Genomic DNA, 18,508 nt, shown 5'->3' on the forward strand with positions numbered 1-18,508 from the left:
GTTCATTCAATTCGAGTAGCCCATTTCCCTGATCTTACACTGCAATAGTCAGTAAAGCAGGTTTGTTTATATTACAAATTACTCTAGACCTACAAAACAAATGTTTGTAGGTCTATATTCTTTGTCCCACATGTAGCCACACTATATTTTATTTAAGTGAAAAGCTAAAACACCTTTCACTCCGCCATTGACTAAATGTTTAGTGTCAACATCTCAAAGAATTAATAGGAATCAGCTCTTTTAGAGGAATGTGTGTGGCTCTTAAAAGAGCCGTTTGATATTATTTTTAGTTGTCTGAGGAACAGCTCACTTCTTCTTGGGTGCTGCCTTCTTGGCCTTAGGCTTGGCCACCTTCTTAGCGGGGGACTTCTTGGCAGCAGGCGCCTTCTTGACCACCTTCTTAGCGGGGCTCTTGGTTGCCTTCTTGGGGCTCTTAGCTGCTTTCTTGGGAGCAGCTGCTGGCTTCTTGGCCTTCTTGGGGGACTTCTTAGCCACTGACTTCTTGGCTGCCACCGCCTTCTTGGGGGACTTCTTGGCCGCTGCGGGTTTCTTAGCTGCGGGCTTCTTGGCTTTAGGAGCGGCCTTCTTGACTGCGGGCTTCTTGGCTTTGGGCTCGGCCTTCTTGTTCATCTTGAAGGAGCCGGACGCTCCGGTTCCCTTGGTCTGGACCAGAGTGCCCTTGGTCACCAGGCTCTTGAGGGCGATTTTGACGCGGGACTTGTTCTTCTCCACATCGTAGCCTCCTGCAGCCAGAGCTTTCTTCATAGCGGCCAAAGACACACCGCTGCGCTCCTTGGAGGCACCGACAGCCTTCACGATGAGCTCGCTGACGCTGGGACCGACTTTCTTGGGCTTGACGACAGCCTTCTTCTTGGCCGCTTTGGCCGGGGCGGCGGCTGGAGCTGGAGCAACTTCTGCCATTGTTTTCTCGTAGCTGTGCAGCTTGGATTCACTGAGTGAAGTGTTGTAAATCTCGGAGCAGGAGGCGGTACTTAAACACACCATGAGAACCGTGGAGACTCAGTCCAGTCGAGGCTCCTCTGTGCAGCCTCGACACAGGGACACTTTGTGTTTTCTCGTCGCTCAAAAAAGCCTCAAAAATCACGTTGGGGTAGTTACTGAAGACTGCTGGAAAACTGAGCCGATAGCGGACTTTATTCTCTTCATATTCAAGTCATGAGGAGCTCTGATTGTCTCTGGGTTTTGTTTGTGGAGCCTCTAAACCTCAGCTGATCACCTCGTCGGACACCGCCGTTCAGTGACTTTCCCCACTTTTATATCTTCTAAAACCATATAAAATGTACCACAATTTCACCAAAACTAGTTTTCTAGCTCGTCAACATGTTTATTCAGAGATCCTGATTAAAAATTACCTCCCACTGATGTTCAGTATATTGTAAATTTGAGTTCTTCTCTTAGCAGCAAACACACTGCTGATGGCCCAGCTCGACTGAAACCAAAACCTCAAGTTATGAACATTTAATTATGAGGATACCATATAATTGATCATGTTTAGAAATGAATATTGTTAAAAATCTACCAGAATAAATGAATCAGCGTGCAGGTTTTCTATGACTTGACATCCATTACAGATAAATGCTGAGAATAGTTGTCATAAAAACAAATAGGACATGGCCCATGTAGGGCAGCCTATTAGCCTATTATTAGTTGGTTCTAGAAAGTCAAAAGCTTTACGTTTTCTGTATGTCTTTATTTGTTTGTTGAGGTTCAACATTTCATCTGAAAAGAGAGAAACAGGAATTAAAATGTCACTTCAACAGATTATGTATCCAGACCTTGCAGTGATAGGGAACAATGAATACACTGAATGCAATGAAAACACTATAGACTAGTGTTTTCTAATAGAGAGTCTTTTAGTGTCATTTCAGTGACTGTGATTTAATGACTTCTCTTTATGAAAAAGTAAACACATCCAGATGAATGTATTCAAACAGTGATTAACAGTGTGGCCTAGTTGTATTGTAAAGTAAAATGTAAGATAGATATGTTCCAGATACAGTATAGTGTTGAGTGTGAGGACAGGATGGATCAGTCCTGGGCCTGGCTGATAGTAATAATGAAAGGGAATCTGTTTTGCCAGTTGACTAGAAACATTAACACGTTTTGAGTAAACTTTTGCATGTGCATGTTATGTGTGAGGTTGAGGAAAATGGATGGAGTAATGATATATGAAAGTGTAAAGCACATTTATTTTTAAGCTATTTGTCACGTGTCAACATCGATCACTGATTTTTAATCAAAGCAGCTGCCTGGTGAACATGAGGCAGTGATCTTCTTTAGTCCAATTCAGAAACAAAAGGATAACATAAAACAAAATGTTGCAGGAAAGAGAGAAGGATGAATTTGGCAGCCGGGTCTGAGACTGATTAGCATGGGAAGTAATTTAAATGTGATGACTGTGCTGAAGGAAAAATGTGGTGGAGACCAGAGAGAGAAAGACTTTTTTGTTTTATTATTTCTGTATTCATTGTTGTACATTGATGATTCTTCATACTTTTATTGGATGCTTACCATTCTTGGTACTGGATGTAGTAGCACATAATGTAAACTGTTCTGATAACTTTTTTTTTATTCTTCGTTACAGAACTTACATCAGCAATAAAGGAAATAGGAACATTTTCTAACCAATGTCCCCAGCGGCCACAAGTGATTCAATCCATTATACCATACAGTTATTATTACACAAGATATTATTGATTAGTGCTTCTCTTGCAACCACATCACTACCGAGACAGTTGTACCTATAGTATTAATTATACACACACACTAATGAGGTGAGGATTTTTGCTTTAGATGAAGTATGTGGCTCTTTTTTTTTTTTTTGTTACTCTTAATCTATGGACAATGTTTATAAAGGAATGAAACGGCCAAAGTTTTAATGGTCATGTTTTAATGAAAATACTGTATTATTGTTATTCATGGTTAGTTTAGTGATAGTGAATACATTTATTGATTAACTTTGTTTACAGTGTTGATGTTGGCAACATTATAACTTGTGGCCTAATGAAGAAACAGCTTCCAACTCGCGACGCCTCATCAATCAGTAGCTACACAAGAACCATCGTTTATATTAATTTAATTATTAACAGAGGACCGCTACAAGCACTTACATAAACTTCCCACACTTCCACAGCAAGTCTGAAATATTAATTGGCTACATTGTTGCTCTGGTCTGGTGATAACTACATTAGTGACACCAATTGATGCCATTTGTCGCATTGTCTAGATTTATTGATCGTTTCATTATGGTCACACTTGCACGAAACTGTCAGATAATGTTTGCGATTAATTAAAGGATTAAAAAGGATATTTTGCACTTATAGATTACGTGTGTGGCTCTGAAAAGAGCCGTTGGGTCGGGTGTTGCCAGCAGAGGTGTTTACTTGGAGCTGGTGTACTTGGTGACGGCCTTGGTGCCCTCGGACACGGCGTGCTTGGCCAGCTCCCCGGGCAGCAGCAGCCTGACGGCGGTCTGGATCTCCCTGGAGGTGATGGTGGAGCGCTTGTTGTAGTGAGCCAGACGAGAGGCCTCGGCGGCGATGCGCTCGAAGATGTCCGAGACAAACGAGTTCATGATGCTCATGGCCTTGGACGAGATGCCGGTGTCGGGGTGGACCTGCTTGAGCACCTTGTACACGTAGATGGCGTAGCTCTCCCTCCTGGTCTTTCTCCTCTTCTTGCCGCCCTTACCGGGGGCCTTAGTGACGGCTTTCTTGGAGCCCTTCTTGGGCGCGGACTTTGCTGGTTCAGGCATGTTGATCAGAAGATCGTACAAACCACAATGCTGACGGGAAGGAGGCGACTGCATTTATACAAGCTGTATGCAAATTGACTGTGAGGCCCCCCTCCTGTGATTGGCTGGACTGCCGAGTAAGGTTGAGGAAGTGGAGCGGACTTTCCGTAGTCTGGACAATTTATGCACAGAAAAAGCGGGTAGATATGATATGGGCCATTTAATGACAATAAAATCATTTCATAAGGAGAATAATAGGTTTAGGATCTTTTTTTGTATAGGCCCTATTGTATTGTAGTGACAGTACCTGGCTTTGTCAAAGTTGGGCTATATCCATCCTAGCTACAACACATTCTGCTAAACATTTATACTGGTCAAACTGCTCTTTCCATCAATTATTATTCATCCAACAAACTAATTAATTAATGAACCGAGCAGATATAGGCTAACAAAAACTGAAACACATTTCTTGTTTTTTTTTATTTTTGGCATAGCCTACTTTCATGACATCAAGAGGAACTGAAAAATTATATTATAGATCACTTATTAATTTGACTATATATAAATCATAGGTTGTATTGTTTTTACTATATTCCCTTTGTCTCTGGGTCAGATTTGTGACATTCAATCCCTCCTAATGTTGAATTTAAATTGTGATCTAGTAACTTTATAGACAAGTGGTACATAAATCCCTATTTTAATGAAATATATCATGTGTTGTAAGCTATGTTAGTGTTTTATGTCTTTTTTGAACACCTGTCCCTTGGGGTCTCAGTCATTTCCACCACATGCCACAAAATGTAGGCTAACTTACAGTCATTGTAAGGAGAGCACATGGCTGGAGAGCAGAGTTGGGTCCCTGGAAGAAACGGCAAGTAGAGAAAATCAAGGTTTAATGTTTTCAAAACAAAGAGTACGTTTATTGGTCGTCATTTCCAAACAGCTGATTCCTTTGAATGTACAAATAATGTAAAAAATAATATTTGATATTGTGTATTTTGTGTACATTTATTGCTAGCTTTAAAGCTGAGATCATTATATAGCATGAGATTTTTTTTTAAATGTGACAGATTGTCACAGACAACAGACAATAGTCATTTCCACACCCCTGAACATGATTTGTTCAGCAATTTCTATGTAAAATGTCATTTCCAACACGTTAAGTCCTTTCCACCACACAGTCATTTCCATCACAACTAATCATATTTTGCAGTTTGAGAAATTATGAAATTATGCAGCTGAAATTTCAATAAATGTTCTGAATGTGTTTCTATACATAATTGAAAAGTAAAACATCTGAAAAAAAATCTCCAAATGTTTGATTTTCTCAAATTTACAAGACCAAATTTGCCTGTAGTTGAAGAATGACCCGTACAAATGTTCAGCCTATGATCACGATACATTGGTTGACTTGTTTTAATGTAGCCTATCTTTTTGTGTCACCTCACCAGTAATTCTCACTCACTTAAAATGCATGCTATAATGTTGCATTGTTTGACAATTAAGGACCATGTGAGTTATATGCGCGGTCATTAGACTAAATGTGCTGTTGGGGGTTGTGTCAATATGATGAAATTTATCAAATATTAGCTACAATGTTCCCTCTAATTTTCGAAACTCCTGAGCAGAAATTCAACTCCCCTGATGATCTGCTTGAGCGACTGTGAGCAAAAACTCAAGCGTACACAGTACGTCCACATGCTGGTGCTATGGCCTCACCTCTCCAACTCCAAATATCAATACAATTGGCTATTACTATTATGATTAATAACATATTATTTTGACAGCATTAAAATAATATGTAGCATACTGACTCCATATCTAGGTCAGTTACAGTTAATAACAAAATACAATATTGTTTTGGCAAAATAGATTTTGCATTTATTGCCATACAATATGAAAAAAATACCTAACATCAAGTTGGTGTCATCAGCTCTTGGCACAGAAGCATTCTTGATATTAACAGTAATAATAATTCAAGCAAAAACTTCAATCGTAGTTGCACTACAGACCAAGGTTAAGGTCATAAATTTCACAATTAGAAGCGCACATTAGGGAGAAATAAACAGTAAACTAGTCATGGATATTTGAGTGTGAAACTTTTTTTTGTCTTCTGGGCAAAGAGGTGGGGAGCAGTGTGCAATTGCACAGTAAACCGCCTTAGAGGGAACAGTTATTAGCTACATTAAACTTCAAACGTTTCCCAGGGGTGCAAACTCATCAGGGGTAAAAAAGGTGACAAGATACCGACCCCCTAGGGGGGTCCGGGGGCATGCTCCCCCGGGGGGAATTTTTTTAAAAACCAACTTTAAAGGTGAATTTACAGTCAATTTTAGCACGAGACTAGGGTCCAGATTTACTCAGGTTTGCACAGCTTTTGCTCCTGTTAAACCTGCACAATCTGTCTCTCTGTGTTTGGTTTTGAAATATGTGAAGGGGGTCTTCAGCCTGTGCAGGTTTAGCATGAGTAAAAGCTGTGCAAAACTTGGAGAATCTGTCCCTTGATGTCCATCAGATGAACCTTGCAAACCTTGCCTTCAAACTAAATAAAATTTAATACAGACAGATTGGTTCATTGTGAAACATTTAGGCTATTTATTGATGTAAATGTGTTTTCTGTAGGCTACGTAGGCTATGCTCCGAGGCAGCGCTGCTCTTTCTGTCCAATAACACACATGAAGCTTAAAAATGCCATAGGTTACATAAAACATATTAAGCGGCAATATGTATTTAAAAGATGTTCAAGCAAACGGTTCGGTTCACGGTTTTGTGGTCATGGTTTTCAGTTCGGTTTTGTATACTTTGATCGTTGGGAAAATCAATCATGTCTTGTATATTCAGGTTAAAACTGAAAGAATGAGGCGGTCTGACATCTGATTCATCATTGTGACAGTCTGAGGTTAAAAGTAGGTGAGATTCTGGCTGCAAGAGAGGAGACATTGATAGTTCCATCATGTTTTAATTTATTGGGCAAATAAAGTTATCCAACAAATGCTAAGAACAATTAGATATTCACTGAAATATATAACCTATATTTATTAATTGTGGTTCTTACAAAAAATATATCTTATAAAATATAAAAGCTAAAATGTAAAGCTCTGCCCCTTTAATTAGTGCATACAAAATAATTTAACTTTAGCCTACTAGCCTACTTTTACAACCACATTATTTACCAGCAACATAAAGTGAAACAGAGGCAGAGGTGTCCTGCCACAGTCAGTCAGCCTCCTCCTGCTGCTGCTGCTGCTGCTGAACAGGTCGCACTGGAGCTAGTCTCGCTCCCCAGACCTTCCTCCAGAGAAGAGGGAGACACTGGAGCTAATTAATGCTAAACGCGCTAATCGCTAATTGGCCACGATCGCGATCATCACACACACGCGGTCCCATACAGCACCTATACAACACTGCTGGCGCATCTTCTTGCTCCGACTCTTTCACTCGCCATGCTCAAAAAGTCGCGTTAGTTAGTCTGTATTAAAAGTGAAGCTTCAGGTGTGTATTGCTGGACAGAAGAGGAGCGCTGCCACCACTCGTTGTCATCCAGATAAGGTGCATGCGCCTTAAAGAGACAGGTGCATTGGCTCGGCTCGCCTCGCCTCGCCTCGCCGGACATCACGGGCTTGGTGATGCCCTGGATGTTATCACGGAGGACTTTACGGTGCCGCTTGGCGCCTCCTTTACCGAGTCCCTTTCCTCCTTTTCCTCTTCCAGACATGTTTACTGTTTAGTAGAAAGCTACTCAACTGGTTCAGGCTCAGGGCGTCTGCCCTTTTATCCCCACTGTGGGTGGAGCTTGGTGAGCGGGAAGAGGTGGGAGGAGCAGGACTCTGGGGGAAGGAGGACGTAAGTGGACCATGGCAGGAGGTGGTGGTGGGGGGCTATCTGGCTCCTTCCACATACATTTGTTATCTCCAATAAAATCAAAGAAGTTCAATATAACATTATACATAACATTTACCCCACTAACAAATTTGTGTCAAAATGTATCAATATTGATGCTAATTGTGTATTTTGTAATGCTGAAGTGGAAACGATTAGGCACCTTTTCTTTGAATGTAATTTTTCCCAGATTTTTTGGAAAAAAATTTAAGCTTACATCACATCACATTCCAACATACCAATTAATTTGAATGCCAAATATATACTGTTATACTATAATAATAAAGATAGGAAAATGCAACACTTAATTAATCTGATTATTCTAATTGCAAAATTCCACATACATAAAACCAAATTTTCCAAAGGTCGAGCTTTCTTTCCTGTTTTTGAAATTGATTTCAAGAACTACCTTGAATGTATTAAAATAATTGCTAATAAAAAATGTATACACACTGTTTAATTTTAATTTTAATATTATATTTATGTTACCTATGTAATGACTTATGCACTTCATCCACTTTATGTCTCATACTGTATTTGTTTATTTACTGACTGTTTGTATTGTCCACGGTCAATGTTCTGACTGTGATTGGAACTTTTAAATAAAGTTTTGAAGAAAAAAAAAAGGTGGTGTGCTATCACCATGACACCATCACAACGTTGGTTCTGTTCACTCTGTATTTGAAATGTTTTTCATCTTTTTTTCTTTTTCTTTTCCCCTTGTCTTCCTGTACTAACTGTTTTAGGATGACACCAGGACCACTGAATAACAGCAGCTACAAAGCAATAAGTTATGATAATAAAACATAATGACAAAAGACTAACAGACCACAATGATAATACATAATGATAAAACAATGTCCAATGACAATAAAACTTTTCAGTTGCCCTATCTTAATGATCTAAATATTCAAGTGTATTCGTTGCTTGTGTATTTAGGTAGGCTATCCAGTAGCACATTTTCATGGCAGTATTTTGTATGACCTGGAGTTCATTGAGTTGAGATCTCCCTCCCATATTCGAACAAAGGTCAAATATATGATTGATACACCTTCAAAGCACCATTAACAAATGATTACATTACAATATCATGGAAAAGTCAATTTCCAGTAGTTCAACCCCAACCAAGTATTGAGTGCATATAGATGGACATAGTTTTCAGAAGGCCAACATTTCTATATTAAAAATGCTTAAAAAAAGAAATCCTTTGCAATATCTCAATTTTGGAGATACTGAATTTTAGGTCTTCACTGAATGTTAGTCATAATTATTACTATTAAAATAAACTGAATAAATAAAGACATGGGATGTTTCATTCAGTGTGTAATGTAATGTGTTAGTTTCACTTTAGGCTAATTGAACACATTCTACATCGCGGAGGCGACGTCTCTCCTTCACCTCTGAAACGGGGCAGAGCTCCGTGGAGACACCTGCCTGACACAGCTACGTAGGGAACCGTGCATGTCCGCGGCGCACAGCTCCACGGACATGCACGGGGGAAAAAACGGCGTCGCCGTCGCACCGACTGCACGCGGACACGCGCCGCTTTAATGAGCGCGCATGTCGCGCGTCAACATTGGAGGTCGGCTGTTATCAGTATAATCAGAGACAAACATGAATGAGTTTGCCTCAGTTTCACGTGATTGTCACTGTCAGCCTGTTAGAAAAACATTTTACTGACCCCAGCTGAGACCCCCCCCCCCCCTCCCTCCTCAAAAACAAAAACTCTTCGGATCTGAACGATTCACACAAGTCACCTAATTGGTCATGAAAAAAGCGAGTTTCGCTTTTCGGAGCGCTGTTTGCATCCATATAGCACCCTTCTCAGTACGGATACACAGAGTGCTTCACAGCGTAGATAAAAACCATAATACAGTACATAACAATACGCAATATATGCTGAGAAAACAGTGAAATCTGGCATGGGACCCCCAGTTTAGACCAAACAAAATGGACAGTGTGCTAAAGGTTTTGGCATCAAAAGGATTGCAAATACTTGTCAACAAAGACATTGACTCATTCGAGGTTATATCAAATAACTTGCTACTTAGAAATTACATTACCACTTTTCAGAAAAGACAGGGTCACCATGAACAACATCAATTAATAACTTTTATGACAAAAAAAATTATAATTTAGAAATCAAGAATACGCTCTCAAAAATATATAAAATACTAGGAGACAGTGAAGAAACACAACTCAATTGGGACAAAGTGGAAACTAGAGCTCGATGTACAAATAGAAGACGATGATTGGAAAAATGCTTATAGTACAATACACAAGACAACAAATTCTGGATATTAGAGGGAATTCTCATGGAAGGTACACACACGCTTTTTCATTACTCCAGAAATAGCTACAGTCTAAATTCACAACATCCATCACCCCAGACTGCTGGAGAAATTATGGCAAGCACCATTCAAACCACTCACACATTTTCTATTTCTGTCCATCACTAAAACCATTCTGGAAAAAAATTATAGAATCTATTTTTTTCCGATTTTCCGATTTAAAAAAAACATTGGAACCGCAATGAATTGTTTTAGGAATAACACCGGCTGAAGTTACAACAGAAAAATACAAATACTTAGCCTATACAGAATACTCAGAATAGCTTTGAAGCAAATAACAAGAAAGTGGCAAAAATCCATCTCACCTTCTTTTAATAACTGGAAATTAACTGTAAATAATATTTTGGAAATGGAAAAAATTACATAGGCCTAGGCTACTATAGAATCAAAAATCAAGAACCAGAATGTGTGAAAAGATGGAATAAGTGGATTCAGCCCTGAAGAAATGTTTACTAGATCTCTGAAGAGAATAAATTTGTGTATGTATTGTATTTTTGTTCTATTTTATGTTTTTTTTTTCTTTTTTTTTTTAAAACTGTCTTTATCCCACCTCTTTTCCATCCCTTTATTATTAATATTCCTTTTTTAAATTATTATTATTATTACTATTAGCCTACTATTATTATTGCTATTATTATATAGTATATATTTTATTTTATTTTGATGTTTTACACTACAAATAGCATAAATGTTGTAGGAATGATTGATTCATGCTCAGCTAATCAGCGGGAGTTCGTAGCTCATAACCTCGCAAGAGTCCCATGATAAGTTCGCTGGTGGAGGCACGGCCGTCACGTGATCGCGCTACACCAATAAAATGCCCGCTTTTAGTAAACACTACGGCAATATGGCGGCCGCTGATTGGCTCTCCTGTGTGACGTCTAGACAGTCGGAAATGAGCGGGAAAAACAAATTTCTTAGCTAACCCTGGATAGCATCTAGCTAAGGCTAACGGTAACTTGATCATGTCTCTCTCAGGTGTAACGGAGGTTTAAACAGTGATGATACAAAGCTGGCTGACAGCTGCTTTTTTAGGCTAACCTACAGAGTTTGTCCAGTGATTCAGACATCTGAGTTTGACGGCGTAAGAAGCCTCTCACACCGGTCACCGACTCTCTGCCGTTCATCCATGAGGTCAGCTGCCGAGGCGGCGCTGAGACTCACCGGAGACCGGAGACCGAGGAAATGACAAGATTGACTTCAATTTCTCCGGCAGTCCGGGTCCGGTTCGACAGGTCCAACAACTGTGAGTGTTTATCATCATCATCATGGTGTTTTTGTGTTGGGTCTGTGCATTCAATGTTTGTTTGTTTTATTCAAATGAACAATAGGCTATTTTTAATTGCAATCCGCTATTGTTGTGCTGGATCGCTACCTTTTTCCGAACGTCAAAAACGTAGCCTGTTTTGCCGGTTTTGCTCTTTTCCGGTGGAATTTTATGTTTTGGTTTCCATGGTTTCAGTAGTCTCGTAATTTTTTTTTTTTCAATGAAAATCTGTAAAACGCATGGATCATCACACCAGCTTTTAAACAGTGGATATCACACAAATTGACATCCGTGTTAAAAGCCAGCGTTAATAGATCCATGCGTTTACCGCAACTATGACAACGACTGAAAACCATGGAAACGTAACCGTACAATTCCACCAAACCGGCAAAACCGGTTTCCGGGTTTGCCCATAGTAGTAGGGAGGTTAAGCGACTTTTGACTCCAAATCATGATGCAAAGGTCCCCTTTGGCATAGAAGTACTTTAGGGTCATACAAATAAATCTATCCTAAGACACAAGTGAGATCACACTTTGTATCCTAAATAAACACGTTTTTAAAATGCCTTTTTTTAATTGAGAAAACGCATGCTAAAAGCATGTTTTCAGCTCCTGGATGTTATCTACAGCTTATTTGTAACATGATTGAAATATTTCAGGATTGTTTCTCAGTTTGACTGATAACCAGGGATCTAATGATTTTAATCTGTAGGGCGGACTCACATAAGAAGCATAAATTCCAGTCATGACATTCCATTATGGCTAATTTGAAATAAGAAATAAAGATACTGTAACATCACGAGATTGATAAGATGAGCATCAACAAGCATTCACAAAAGTAAAAATCTACCAAAATAATGAAGCTTACCAGTTTCAGCATTACTCTGAGAGAGGATCTTAGCCAGCTATACTGCGCAGGTGAAATAAGTCAGTCCTAATCATATGCTTTATGTGAGAGCTGCAAACCTAAACTTCCCTATATGTACATAAAAGCTGAACATTGCTTATTAAGGGCGCTCTACACTAAAATTTGTTAGTTTACTTTAGGAGCACAATGTAAAATGATTTCAGTATCAGGTTATATAAGCCTTCAATAATGTAGAGGGTCCAATGTGACCCATCTTTACATTTGAGAACAGTAAAAACATTTTTCCTTTGACTTTAAGTTGACTTCTAATATGACCCAGAATGGGTCATACATGTAAATTCAACTTTTTCAAATCAACATACACAAGCAATTTTGACCAACACAATATTTGGCTAATTGGTAAAATCAGTATCAGTATCATATTTTATTAATATTTTGACAAAAACCCAATATCCTGTCACACAAGCAGCTCCATGTTGTCTGAGAAGCTGTAGATCTCATCCAGGAGCTGAAGGCATCAGGGGATCTGCCTGAGTTTATATGGACATTCTAAATGGAATGTGCTTTTAGCATGTGTTTTCTCAATGAAAAAAAGGCATTTTAAAAACGTGTTTATTTCGGATACAAAGTTTGATCTCACTTGTGTCTTAGGATAGATTTATTTGTATGACCCTAAGGTACTTCCATGCCAAAGGGGAACTTTGCATCATGACTTGAAGTCAAAGGCCTATTTGTTGGCCTTAACCTCCCTACTATAGATGACGTTCGGAAACTTGTGGATAGGCCTAAATGGTGAAGAGAGTCGTTAGGTTGTTGTTGTAATGAGGTTGTTGTCAGAATGGGTCTGTTTTGTGCTCTGTTGTGGCCTTCATCTTTTCGCTGCTCCCTCCCTGCTCTCTGAACTTGGTTGTGGTGTCAGTTCGTCCCTCATCCACATCAACGACCAAAAGACTCCACCACATGATCTTCTTGGTTCTGTTTCTAAACAAATAAAAATAAAGCAATGATACAACAATAATCCAGTATGAGGAAAAGGGGAGCGAAGTAATAAAATAGAGAGAAGGGCTAAAGAGAGAGAGGTCAAAAAACACTCCATGCTGCCTGACCGATTCCCTCCTCGGGTCATGATACACACACAAATCCTTGCGCATTAAAGCAGCAATTAAATATGCATATGAGAAATAGGCTATTTTAATTATTATTATTCAAACACATTTAAAATTAAAGGAATTAAATGATTATTACTTAGGCTATACTATAATGAACTGTCAACATTTGAATGTATAAATATATATATATATATATACACATACATAAATCTCCTTTTCACATGTTTACCTATTATCCAATGATTAATCAAGACTGGCGACCTGTCCAGGGTGTACCCCGCCTCTCCTTCATTTGGGCTTGTTACATTGCAAGGGACCATAACGAACACATTGACAAGAGAATTAAAGCTCTGTAGTTTTTCCTGGTGTGCATCATTTCTAGTAAATAGTAATACGTTTGTTTTTTCACATGTAAAAACACCACTGGAGACTTTTGAGTCATTAAAATCATCATTTTGTGTTGTTTTTATCTGAAACTCTTCGCTGGTGATGGTTCGAGGTGTTTTATTAACTCCTTTTGGACATGTTAACTGAAAAGCAGGCGCCGATTATTCAGGTGCATGGAGATGTAGGCTATATGCTGGTCACCCACTGCAAACTGACAGGTAAGTGTGGTCCTAAGTACACAGCTGTAGAGATTCTCAGACGGTTTGGGACTACAGCGCCAGCATCATGACCAGGCTGCTACTGCCATCTACTGGCGAAAAGAGAGCACTAGTTCAACCTGAAACCAGACTGAAACCAGGTGTTTCTTTCTACACAAGCAAAGTGAACGTCAAGCATAGAAAATGTTTGATCATTGAGCTTGAAAAAGCAATTTAACAAACTCTCCCCTACATTATTTAGCTGAAACATTGTCTAAAAAGTTGAAACAGAGGACAGTGCTCTCGAGTTTAGAGTGAAGTGGCTCTTAAAAGAGCCGTTGTTGTTGTTGTTGTTTTAGTGGGAGCAGCAGCCTCGTTTAAGCTCTCTCTCCACGGATGCGGCGGGCCAGCTGGATGTCTTTGGGCATGATGGTGACCCTCTTGGCGTGGATGGCGCACAGGTTGGTGTCCTCGAACAGACCCACCAGGTAAGCCTCGCTGGCCTCCTGCAGAGCCATGACGGCGGAGCTCTGGAAACGCAGGTCGGTCTTGAAGTCCTGGGCGATTTCACGCACCAGGCGCTGGAAGGGCAGCTTGCGGATGAGCAGCTCGGTGGATTTCTGGTAACGACGGATCTCACGGAGAGCCACGGTACCGGGCCTGTAACGGTGAGGCTTCTTGACGCCGCCGGTGGCCGGGGCGCTCTTACGGGCAGCCTTGGTGGCCAGCTGCTTCCTGGGGGCTTTGCCTCCGGTGGACTTACGAGCGGTTTGCTTGGTTCTTGCCATTTCACTGTGTCTTTCTCTACACTGGAGAAAAATGTGATGAACCGCCGCGGCACTCGGCTCTTAAAGCCTGAGACCGGCTGGGACACAGTGACGCTGCTTGACGTCTGTGGCTGGTGATTGGTGAGGGGCTCCTGCTGGAGCTCAGCGCCGCCCACAGGACCAACCCGCCGCCCGAGTCTCTGCTGCTCATTGGAGGAAAGAGCTTTGAAAAAGCCCGGACAAACCCAGAGCAGGAAGCCGCTGCTGGAGCCTCTCTCTGGTTGGTCCGACACCAAATTGTCCCGCTCCTGCGCTCATATAAGAGACAGTTGAGCTGTGGTGCTTCACATTTCTTTGTACCCAGACTAAAGAGACCTATCAACCATGAGTGGAAGAGGAATCGTATCATTGTACATAATCATACTGTATTGTGTAAAAGCCTATTATTTAAGGTATTTCCTTTTGAGGGAGTTTCGCTAAAGGAAGTGATGGTGAATTGATACATAAACGATAACATCGATTAACAGATCAAAGAGGCAACACTGACTAAGTTACTATAAAGTTATTAGCTACCCTGGTTGAAAGTGGCAACAAAATACAGGACTGTGCATCTATATTTGTTTAGAAATTTAAGTTGGGCTGATTTTACTGCAAGGAATGAAATACCTCTAGAGCACCACCAGTAAGCTTTATAATTATAAACCAGTGCTATTAAATTTCAGTGTTCAGCTACAAACATGTGATTAATGTCATGTACCACAAACATTCAGTCACAACATACTACTCCAAATATCTTATAAATAGGATATACTAATCTAAGATATACCAAGGCTCACATTGAGTATAGGTTGATTGTAGTGTGAGTTCCTACATCTTTTGCATTGAATGGTTATTGTTTATTTCTTGATTATAATATTTTCCACAGGAAGCAAAGTTACTTGGTTAAGTTCATTCAATTCGAGTAGCCCATTTCCCTGATCTTACACTGCAATAGTCAGTAAAGCAGGTTTGTTTATATTACAAATTACTCTAGACCTACAAAACAAATGTTTGTAGGTCTATATTCTTTGTCCCACATGTAGCCACACTATATTTTATTTAAGTGAAAAGCTAAAACACCTTTCACTCCGCCATTGACTAAATGTTTAGTGTCAACATCTCAAAGAATTAATAGGAATCAGCTCTTTTAGAGGAATGTGTGTGTGGCTCTTAAAAGAGCCGTTTGATATTATTTTTCGGTGTCTGAGGAACAGCTCACTTCTTCTTGGGTGCTGCCTTCTTGGCCTTAGGCTTGGCCACCTTCTTAGCGGGGGACTTCTTGGCAGCAGGCGCCTTCTTGACCACCTTCTTAGCGGGGCTCTTGGTTGCCTTCTTGGGGCTCTTAGCTGCTTTCTTGGGAGCAGCTGCTGGCTTCTTGGCCTTCTTGGGGGACTTCTTAGCCACTGGCTTCTTGGCTGCCACCGCCTTCTTGGGGGACTTCTTGGCCGCTGCGGGTTTCTTAGCTGCGGGCTTCTTGGCTTTAGGAGCGGCCTTCTTGACTGCGGGCTTCTTGGCTTTGGGCTCGGCCTTCTTGTTCATCTTGAAGGAGCCGGACGCTCCGGTTCCCTTGGTCTGGACCAGAGTGCCCTTGGTCACCAGGCTCTTGAGGGCGATTTTGACGCGGGACTTGTTCTTCTCCACATCGTAGCCTCCTGCAGCCAGAGCTTTCTTCATAGCGGCCAAAGACACACCGCTGCGCTCCTTGGAGGCACCGACAGCCTTCACGATGAGCTCGCTGACGCTGGGACCGACTTTCTTGGGCTTGACGACAGCCTTCTTCTTTGCCGCTTTGGCCGGGGCGGCGGCTGGAGCTGGAGCAACTTCTGCCATTGTTTTCTCGTATCTGTGCAGCTTGGATTCACTGAGTGAAGTGTTGGAAATCTCGGAGCAGGAGGCGGTACTTAAACACACCATGAGAACCGTGGAGACTCAGTCCAGTCGAGGCTCTTCTGTGCAGCCTCGACACAGGGACACTTTGTGTTTTCTCGTCGCTCAAAAAAGCCTCAAAAATCACGTTGGGGTAGTTACTGAAGACTGCTGGAAAACTGAGCCGATAGCGGACTTTATTCTCTTCATATTCAAGTCACGAGGAGCTCTGATTGTCTCTGGGTTTTGTTTGTGGAGCCTCTAAACCTCAGCTGATCACCTCGTCGGACACCGCCGTTCAGTGACTTTCCCCACTTTTATATCTTCTAAAACCATATAAAATGCACCACAATTTCACCAAAACTAGTTTTCTAGCTCGTCAACATGTTTATTCAGAGATCCTGATTAAAAATTACCTCCCACTGATGTTCAGTATACTGTAAATTTGAGTTCTTCTCTTAGCAGCAAACACACTGCTGATGGCCCAGCTCGACTGAAACCAAAACCTCAAGTTATGAACATTTAATTATGAGGATACCATATAATTGATCATGTTTAGAAATGAATATTGTTTAAAAAATCTACCAGAATAAATTAATCAGTGTGCAGGTTTTCTACGACTTGACATCCATTACAGATAAATGCTGAGAATAGTTGTCATATAAACAAATAGGACATGGCCCATGTAGAGCAGCCTATTATTAGTTGGTTCTAGAAAGTCAAAAGCTTTAAGTTTTCTGTATGTCTTTATTTGTTTGTTGAGGTTCAACATTTCATCTGAAAAGAGAGAAACAGGAGTTAAAATGTCACTTTAACAGATTATGTATCCAGACTTTGCAGTGATAGGGAGCAATGAATACACTGAATGCAATGAAAACACTGTAGACTAGTGTTTTCTAATAGAGAGCCTTTTAGCATTTCAGTGACTGTGATTTAATGACTTCTCTTTATGAAAAAGTAAACACATCCAGATTAATGTATTCAAACAGTGATTAACAGTGTGACCTAGTTGTATTGTAAAGTAAAATGTAAGATAGATATGTTCCAGATACAGTATAGTGTTGAGTGTGAGGACAGGATGGATCAGTCCTGGGCCTGGCTGATATTAATGAAAGGGAATCTGTTTTGCCAGTTGACTAGAAAGTAACATTAACACGTTTTGAGTAAACTTTTGCATGTGCATGTTATGTGTGAGGTTGAGGAAAATGGATGGAGTAATGATATATGAAAGTGTAAAGCACATTTATTTTTAAGCTATTTGTCAACATCGATCACTGATTTTTAATCAAAGCAGCTGCCTGGTGAACATGAGGCAGTGATCATCTTTAGTCCAATTCAGAAACAAAAGGATAACATAACACAAAATGTTGCAGGAAAGAGAGAAGGGATGAATTTGGCAGCTGGGTCTGAGACTGATTAGCATGGGAAGTAATTTAAATGTGATGACTGTGCTGAAGGAAAAATTTGGTGGAGACCAGAGAGAGAAATACTTTTTTGTTTTATTATTTCTGTATTCATTGTTGTACATTGATGATTATTCAGACTTTTATTGGATGCTTACCATTCTTGGTACTGGATGTAGTAGCACATAATGTAAACTGTTCTGATAACTTTTTTTTTTTTATTCTTCGTTACGGAACACACACATCCACACTTGCATCAGCAATAAAGGAAATAGGAACATTTTCTAACCAATGTCCCCAGCAAGTGATTCAATCCATTATACCATACAGTTATTATTACACAAGATATTATTGATTAGTGCTTCTCTTGCAACCACATCACTACCGAGACAGTTGTACCTTAGTATTAATTATACACACTATAATGAGGTGAGGATTTTTGCTTTAGATGAAGTGTGTGGCTTTTTTTGTTTGTTTTACTCTTAATCTATGGACAATGTTTATAAAGGAATGAAACGGCCAAAGTTTTAATGGTCATTTTTTTATGCAAATACTGTATTATTGTTATTCATGGTTAGTTTAGTGTTAGTGAATACATTTATTGATTAACTTTGTCTACAG

At 40.1% G+C, this 18,508-nt stretch overlaps 4 protein-coding genes across 4 annotated transcripts; all 4 read right to left on the bottom strand.

The window, feature by feature from the left end:
• Positions 1-306: 306 nt before the first annotated feature.
• Positions 307-921, bottom strand: LOC311003958 (histone H1-like; the record flags this gene model as incomplete). Its single annotated transcript, XM_083995880.1, has 1 exon — positions 307-921. One exon carries the CDS (start codon positions 919-921, stop codon positions 307-309), a length of 615 nt encoding a protein of 204 aa, XP_083852006.1.
• A 2,479-nt stretch (positions 922-3,400) lies between these two features.
• On the bottom strand, positions 3,401-3,775 carry LOC311003962 (histone H2B 1/2-like; the record flags this gene model as incomplete). Its single annotated transcript, XM_083995884.1, has 1 exon — positions 3,401-3,775. The coding sequence occupies one exon, from the start codon at positions 3,773-3,775 to the stop codon at positions 3,401-3,403; it is 375 nt and encodes a 124-aa protein (XP_083852010.1).
• A 10,414-nt stretch (positions 3,776-14,189) lies between these two features.
• On the bottom strand, positions 14,190-14,600 carry LOC311003579 (histone H3.2; the record flags this gene model as incomplete). The annotated part of the gene is made up of 1 exon (XM_083995347.1): positions 14,190-14,600. One exon carries the CDS (start codon positions 14,598-14,600, stop codon positions 14,190-14,192), a length of 411 nt encoding a protein of 136 aa, XP_083851473.1.
• Positions 14,601-15,833: 1,233 nt separating this feature from the next.
• On the bottom strand, positions 15,834-16,448 carry LOC311003956 (histone H1-like; the record flags this gene model as incomplete). The annotated part of the gene is made up of 1 exon (XM_083995878.1): positions 15,834-16,448. One exon carries the CDS (start codon positions 16,446-16,448, stop codon positions 15,834-15,836), a length of 615 nt encoding a protein of 204 aa, XP_083852004.1.
• Positions 16,449-18,508: the final 2,060 nt, after the last annotated feature.

Source organism: Trachurus trachurus, assembly GCF_905171665.1.
Source record: "Trachurus trachurus genome assembly, chromosome: 20".
NCBI classification, from domain to species: domain Eukaryota; kingdom Metazoa; phylum Chordata; class Actinopteri; order Carangiformes; family Carangidae; genus Trachurus; species Trachurus trachurus.